Source organism: Coregonus clupeaformis, chromosome 11 (genome assembly GCF_020615455.1).
Source record: "Coregonus clupeaformis isolate EN_2021a chromosome 11, ASM2061545v1, whole genome shotgun sequence".
NCBI lineage: Eukaryota > Metazoa > Chordata > Actinopteri > Salmoniformes > Salmonidae > Coregonus > Coregonus clupeaformis.
Genome location: NC_059202.1, coordinates 35,809,699 through 35,817,865, shown reverse-complemented (window position 1 = coordinate 35,817,865; position 8,167 = coordinate 35,809,699). Strand labels below are relative to the sequence as shown.

Here is an 8,167-nt window from a genome sequence, read left to right as displayed (position 1 = left end):
GGGTTGATTGATATTTCAAGCCACTAATCCTGGACCACGATCACCGAAACGTCCTAAAATATTCAAGATGTGTTAAACCCAGCCCAATGTATTATTTATCCTCCTAGCTTGAGCTTCTCTATAATTTATTACAAAAGAGTGTCAGGAAATCATCAATCGAATGACTTTACATAGCCATGATCTTCAACAACAGCATTTGATAATAACGAAAGCATTGTATTATCTCTCTTTCAATTTATTTTAACAATGATATCCCTGGTGTAAATAATTTGTAGGTGTAGGTTGGGACTTATTATTACTTATTATTTATTTGGATCATGTAAAGTCTACCACAGATTGCAATAATTGATTGTAGCCTACACTGTTTATTTTGTTGTAATGGATATAGATTGGATAGGGCTGCACGTAGCGTAGTGGTTAAAAGTAACTGAACAGTCGCTGGTTTGAATCCCTGAGCCAACTAGGTGAACAATCTGTTGAAATGCCCTTGAGCAAGGGACCCTAATTGCTCCTGTAAATTGCTCTGGATAAGAGCGTCTACTGAAATGTAAAACATTTATAATTATTCTGGGCAGTGATGAGGAGAGAAACCGGTGGTACAGTATCTCTGATCCCATAACTATTCTGAACAATGATAGCAGGGATTTGGGACTAGGAGAGTGTCTGCCCCTCTGAATGGACGAGGAGCCGAGGGAAGGACAGCCGTGGCTTTGCAAACCCAATCTGGGAACAAATTGGAAATGTAAGAGAACAAATTGGAAATGTAATTGCTGAATTGTAGATATGTATTTGACCTCAAACCCTCCCAGCCTGTGGTTAAATCATTGGATTAAACCCAAGGATGGTAGGTAATGGATGAATTTGCATTACTACATTGCCGAAGTTGCTATTTACTATTACACTAGGGCTCACATCAAATAGAACCCCATAGAATAGGTTAATTCGATTTTCTCTTGTGATCCCATTTTTCAATACGATATCCCATATGGAGACCGAAAGGGCCTGTTACATTTCAGACAGGATGACCTCACTGGTTACAGCTCCTGGCTGCCACAGCCTACAGTAGAGGTGCCAATAGAATAGTTGATTTGTAGCTTCCCCAGGTTGACATGCTGGAGAACACTCTATGTCCACTATCATAGAGGTCAAATAAAATAAAATTGTATTTGTCACAACAGGTGTAGACGTTACAGTGAAGTGCTTACTTACAAGCCCTTAACCAACAATGCAGTTTTAAGAAAGAATACCCTAAAAAAAAGAAAATAAATCAAAGTAACAAATAATTAAAGAGCAGCAGTAAAATAACAATAGTAAATTAACAATAGCGATGCTATATACAGGGGGTACTGGCACAGAGTCAATGTGCGGGGGCACCGGTTAGTCGAGGTAATTGAGGTAATATGTACATGTAGGTAGAGTTATTAAAGTGACTATGCATGGATAATAAACAGAGAGTAGCAGCAGCGTAAAAGAGCAAATAGTCTGGGTAGCCATTTGATTAGATGTTCAGGAGTCTTATGGCTTGGGGGTAGAAGCTGTTTAGAAGCCTCTTGGACCTATACTTGGCGCTCCGGTACCACTTGCCGTGCGATAGCAGAGAGAACAGTCTATGACTAGGGTGGCACCAAGGAACTTGAAGCTCTCAACCTGCTCCACTACAGCCCTGTCGATGAGAATGGGGGCGTGCTCGGTCCTCTTCTTTTTCCTGTGGTCCACAATCATCTCCTTTGTCTTGATCACATTGAGGGAGAGGTTGTTGTCCTAGCATCACACGGCCAGGTCTCTGACCTCCTCCCTATAGGCTGTCTCGTCGTTGTCTGTGATCAGGCCTACCACTGTTGTGTCATCGGCAAACTTAATGATGGTGTTGGAGTCATGCCTGGCCATGCAGTCATGAGTGAACAGGGAGTACAGGAGGGGACTGAGCATGCACCCCTTAGGGGCTCCCAGGTTGAGGATCAGCGTGGCGGATGTGTTGTTACCTACCCAGGAGCAGTCTGGCTCTTCTGCCTTCTGTATAAAACTATTCGGAGAGATAGAACAAGGCCTTTGACAGTTAAACAATTTTTTTTGCCACATGATGACGCTATACTTTCAAATGTGCTCTCTAAACACTTTTTACATGTCAAAAGTATTTTACTTTAGGCACTCTGTCCCACCCCAACCTATATAAATAGTGTTACTGTACATTCAATAGACCTTAGTGTACAGTAAGTCAAGCTAATTCACAGATTTAAAATAAACTAAATATTATTGTACTGTTGAGCTGGCCACTAGCTAGCTGCAAGTGCGGTAGGGCCTGAAAACAACAAATGTAACTGACAACACTAGGTGGCAGTAGTGGTGGCAGTGTGTGATTTCAGGACTTCAAATCTGCCAGGAAGACAGGGAAACTCTGTGGTAGTTACATCACGGACGTATAAAGTTACATGTGTTGATGAGGAAGTGAGTCAGTTGTCATTCAGACTACTTTACGTTTTAATTACTATTTTAACTCAACTAATGTGTCAGTGTCAGCTAAATTGCCACATCAGATGGGTTCGACTTCGATACTTTCAACAAAGATATTGATTAGCGTGTGGTCAACCTTTACCAGGCAGGCACGAGCCACAGTTAGCTAGCTAATGCGTTGCAGATGACTGTTCTCCTGCAAATTAATCATGGTGATTCCTCGAGGTAAAGACTTTCTTGTGCGGATTTCATTCTATTGGAAACCACTGTTACAAGGAAGGTTGCTCATATTAACAAACACTCTCAGTGGAGGTGTTATGTTGTCTCTGGGAGATATCATACAGCAAACCAGGGAGAAAAGGAAAGATCCTCAGAAAATTCGTGACTGGAGTCGCACAGGTGAGAATATCCATTTGTGTACAGTTGCGGTCAAATATATTGGCGCCCATGCACCATTAACTATTTATTCTAAAGAAAGTTGAAATTGAAAACTTTTGGTGTTCACACTTATTTGTTTAGAAAATAAATAAAATAGCCATTCAAACAGTTTTGTGGAAGGAAAAAAAACAACAGCATTCTGCTCCATTGCACTCTATTATAAAGTGCAAGTGGTGCCGATATATTAGGCTGCATCTGTGCCATTAAAGCATTGGGCTCTTGGCACAATGTTTTTTAAATGTTTTATACTAGAGCTGACGTGATACCCTATCCTTGACAGAGAACATGTACAAATACATTTGAGGTACTTCTGTCAATAGTTTATTTTCTATTTTCCCTAGGGCACATGTTTGGAGTGGGTTGCTCCATGGGACCTGTCCTCCACTACTGGTATTCGTGGCTGGATAAAATCTACATTGGCAAAGCCTTGCACACTGTAGGCAAGAAAGTCCTAGTGGACCAGCTAGTTTGCTCACCAATCCTTGGAGCTTGGTACTTTTTAGGTGAGAATAACATGCAAAAGCTCTTTTGGCTTCCATTCATACCAGGTGTAATTTATTTTTCGCATTAACATTCTTATATGCAATATTTGATTGTCTTAGTGCAATAACAAATAGGCCTACACCCCCTTCAGCCTTCACTAGTCTTGTGTATCTATAGGAGTTTTCACTTTGGGATTAGGATTGGCTCGGAGGTGAAATGTTCTGAATGTGAAATGCCTTGTGCGTGTTTATCTTAAGTGTGTGTGGAGTCAAAGGTCAATTGCATCAAGCCACTAGTGAGGTAAGAAAAGGGTTTGTGTACCGTACGTCAATACTAGATGTTAGAGGGGGTCAAAGGTTGCCAAGAATATGACAAACAGCATTAAGGTAACAAACAATGTAAATGGGTACCAAACCCTTACTATGGTGATAGGCTACAGATAACATCCAATGTTTCCATTTTTATACTGACTACATACTGTTTAATTATTTAGTAGATATCCCAGACTTTCATACGGTCAATGCACCCATCCTTCACCTTTGTTTATTGCAGGCATGGGAGTAATGGAGGGACACAGTCTATCCAAAGGCGCTCTGGAATTCAAAGACAAGTTCTGGGAGTTCTATAAGGTAAGTACTACAGTCCTGTATGATATAGAATGTATTCCTTGTTTAATTATACCACCTTATGTTATGTTGATATATCTATGATGACACTAGAGAATACAGAGGTTTGATTTGACTGAGGTTATGATATTTGGAACACTGGGGTCTAATTGTTACCGTGTGTTGTTTCTTACCATAGGCTGATTGGTGTGTCTGGCCTGCTGCACAGCTGATCAACTTCTATTTCCTTTCACCCCAATACCGGGTCCTTTATGTGAACACAATAACACTGGGTTGGGACACCTACCTGTCTTACCTCAAACACAGAGTAAGTTGGACTGTAGTCAGAGAGATATTGGGATCAATAGGGAAACGTAACCCCCTTTTGCCTGGCTACCCAAACTCCTTGCTCCGGGCCTCCGGCCAAACGGTACACCACGCCCACGGAATACCCGGAAGTTAGTTTCTTCTCCGCAATGAGTCTAGATCTGAGTACCTCACAGACGATTTCTAGAATGGAAATCCATTCTAGACTGTCTGATTGGTCCCAGAAACCAATAGGTTGGACCAGAGCCAGAACACACGTGGTTAAAGCAGCGTTTCGAAAATTATTTTTTTGCTTTGATACACTGATTGGTTAGAGATTATCTAATTGTTGATGGCTTTGTTTTGTACAACACCCCTCATTTTGACGTCACCACAAACAATTTCAATGATGGCGCTCTGGATAAGAGCGTCTGCTAAATGACGTTAATGTAAATGTAATGGCAGTCTCAGATTGAAGTATGTAGCGAACGATAGAGCAGCGGAAGAATTCAGTTTGAATCGTCAGGCAAAACCCCTTAACTTCTCTGTCAAATACACTAACGCATAAGGGCAATACACCGATGGAATTCTAGTATGTTTTGCGTACAGTGGGGAAAAAATGTATTTAGTCAGCCACCAATTGTGCAAGTTCTCCCACTTAAAAAGATGAGAGAGGCCTGTCATTTTCATCATAGGGACACGTCAACTATGACAGACAAATTGAGGAAAAAAAATCCAGAAAATCACATTGTAGGATTTTTTATGAATTTATTTGCAAATTATGGTGGAAAATAAGTATTTGGTCACCTACAAACAAGCAAGATTTCTGGCTCTCACAGACCTGTAACTTCTTCTTTAAGAGGCTCCTCTGTCCTCCACTCGTTACCTGTATTAATGGCACCTGTTTGAACTTGTTATCAGTATAAAAGACACCTGTCCACAACCTCAAACAGTCACACTCCAAACTCCACTATGGTCAAGACCAAAGAGCTGTCAAAGGACACCAGAAACAAAATTGTAGACCTGCACCAGGCTGGGAAGACTGAATCTGCAATAGGTAAGCAGCTTGGTTTGAAGAAATCAACTGTGGGAGCAATTATTAGGAAATGGAAGACATACAAGACCACTGATAATCTCCCTCGATCTGGGGCTCCACGCAAGATCTCACCCCGTGGTGTCAAAATGATCACAAGAACGGTGAGCAAAAATCCCAGAACCACACGGAGGGACCTAGTGAATGACCTGCAGAGAGCTGGGACCAAAGTAACAAAGCCTACCATCAGTAACACACTACTCCGCCAGGGACTCAAATCCTGCATTGCCAGACGTGTCCCCCTGCTTAAGCCAGTACATGTCCAGGCCCGTCTGAAGTTTGCTAGAGTGCATTTGGATGATCCAGAAGAGGATTGGGAGAATGTCATATGGTCAGATGAAACCAAAATGTAACTTTTTGGTAAAAACTCAACTCATCGTGTTTGGAGGACAAAGAATGCTGAGTTGCATCCAAAGAACACCATACCTACTGTGAAGCATGGGGGTAGAAACTTCATGCTTTGGGGCTGTTTTTCTGCAAAGGGACCAGGACGACTGATCTGTGTAAAGGAAAGAATGAATGGGGCCATGTATCGTGAGATTTTGAGTGAAAACCTCCTTCCATCAGCAAGGGCATTGAAGATGAAATGTGGCTGGGTCTTTTAGCATGACAATGATCCCAAACACACCTCCCGGGCAACGAAGGAGTGGCTTCGTAAGAAGCATTTCAAGGTCCTGGAGTTGCCTAGCCAGTCTCCAGATCTCAACCCCATAGAAAATCTTTGGAGGGAGTTGAAAGTCCGTGTTGCCAGCGACAGCCCCAAAACATCACTGCTCTAGAGGAGATCTGCATGGAGGAATGGGCCAAAATACCAGCAACAGTGTGTGAAAACCTTGTGAAGACTTACAGAAAACGTTTGACCTGTGTCATTGCCAATAAAGGGTATATAACAAAGTATTGAGAAACTTTTGTTATTGACCAAATACTTATTTTCCACCATAATTTGCAAATAAATTCATAAAAAAATTCTACAATGTGATTTTCTGGATTCTTTTTCTCAATTTGTCTGTCATAGTTGACGTGTACCTATGATGAAAATTACAGGCCTCTCTCATCTTTTTAAGTGGGAGAACTTGCACAATTGTTGGCTGACTAAATACTTTTTTTCCCCACTGTATATATTTTAATCCATTCTATTGGTCTGTTGACAGGAAGATGAACACCCAGGAGAGCTCGTTCTTGACAGTGGTGTCACAAAGGCGACCCAGGAGGATGTTGGGCCCATCGCTCCAGCTAAACGGTTTGAGGAGTAGGTTTAGCCCTAGTACTAAACTCAATACTGAACTCCAAAGAGTTGAAGATCAATGTTTCATTCTTGGAACAGTTGTCTCTTGCGCACTGCAAGGTGTATAATTTCATACGTGTATAATTAGTTATGTGTATTTCTATGTGTGTAACTGTTATGGTGTAATTCTTTCCAGCCACAGTAACTATAATCAACTACTGTTATCCTACTGTTTAAGATACCAATCTTGCCTTAAAAATGATTCACTACTGCCTAATATTTGTATCAGTATTTCAAATAGACCAATACATTTATCTAAATTATGAAAGATATAAATTACTCCAGTATTCAATGTTTTACTGCAAGATGATTGTTCTAGTGACCTCAGTGGTTAGTCACAGTGATGTAGAAGTTTTTCACAACAATTTAAAACTTGAAGCAATGATGGTTAAATACAGGCCCTATTACTTTGAAAGGATTTACAGATTCAACAGTTAAATGAAGAATACTATGTATTTATTTACATAGTTGGTCATTTATGGCAAATGTGTTGAAGAATGGAAACGATAGATTATGCACAGTCTGTCCATAATACATATCAATCTATGATCTTGTATTTGCATAGGTGGATGGGGAAAAGTCTGTTAAATGCTGTGATTAACATTTGAAAAATGAATAAGGTGTAATGTTTATTTTTAATTTTTATACATAATTGAAAATGTGTGTAGTTATCTGACCTGATTACTCTTACTTGTACTTTAATAATACATTGCAACTCTGCTTCTGATTTTTTTATTTTTATGAAAGGGATCAAAAGGGTATATAACATGACGTTTTTGGTAGGAAAGGGTTTATAGATTCAGTATTATTAAATATTATAGTGAGGAATTCCTCCCACTGTTGATTAAGAATCCAGACAGACAAGGCTTAACTTCCTTATCCACTAAACTTGTGTATTTCAAAACGGAGGACCAGAGAAGCCTGTGAAATCCTATGCAAGTGGTTCCCCTAATTACTCAATAATTAACTTTTTGGCCATGTTCTACTAATCTACATACACTGTTGTGGGAAGAGCAGAATCAATGTAATCAGGAGCTAGGTTTCCACATTGTGTTAGGTTACAGCCTTATTCTAAAATGGATTAAATTGTTTATTTTTCCTCATCAATCTACACACAATACCCCATAATGACAAAGCAAAAACAGGTTTTTTGAATTGTTTGCATATTTATTAAAAATAAAACTGAAATATTACATTTACGTAAGTATTCAGACCCTTAACTCAGTACTTTTATTGAAGCACCTTTAGCAGCGATTACAGCCTCGAGACTTCTTGAGTATGACGCTACAAGCTTGGCACACCTGTATTTGGGGAGTTTCTCCCATTCTCTGCAGATCCTCTCAAGCTCTGTCAGGTTGGATGGGGAGCGTCGCTGCACAGCTGTTCTTGCCATAATATGGACTTGGTCTTCTGTATACCCCCCCACCCCCCTACCTTGTCACAACACAACTGATTGGCTCAAATGCGTTAAGAAGGAAAGAAATTCCACAAATTAACTTTTAACAA

At 40.3% G+C, this 8,167-nt stretch overlaps 1 protein-coding gene across 1 annotated transcript; it reads left to right on the top strand.

Annotated features, from left to right (window-relative positions):
• Positions 1 to 2,409: 2,409 nt before the first annotated feature.
• On the top strand, positions 2,410 to 7,614 carry LOC123492005 (mpv17-like protein 2). Its single transcript, XM_045223619.1, has 5 exons — positions 2,410 to 2,850; positions 3,231 to 3,392; positions 3,925 to 4,001; positions 4,177 to 4,305; positions 6,528 to 7,614. The coding sequence occupies exons 1-5, from the start codon at positions 2,661 to 2,663 to the stop codon at positions 6,627 to 6,629; spliced, it is 660 nt and encodes a 219-aa protein (XP_045079554.1). The 5' UTR covers positions 2,410 to 2,660; the 3' UTR covers positions 6,630 to 7,614.
• The last annotated feature ends 553 nt before the right edge of the window (positions 7,615 to 8,167 follow it).

What these genes read in the sequence shown, in the direction of transcription:
- LOC123492005 (XM_045223619.1), top strand. Translation starts at nt 2,661, where the DNA reads ATGGTGATTCCTCGAGGTAAAGACTTTCTTGTGCGGATTTCATTCTAT. An exon ending in TCGTGACTGGAGTCGCACAG is followed by an intron (nt 2,851 to 3,230) that starts GTGAGAATATCC and finishes TATTTTCCCTAG; the next exon opens with GGCACATGTTTGGAGTGGGT. An exon ending in AGTTCTGGGAGTTCTATAAG is followed by an intron (nt 4,002 to 4,176) that starts GTAAGTACTACA and finishes TTCTTACCATAG; the next exon opens with GCTGATTGGTGTGTCTGGCC.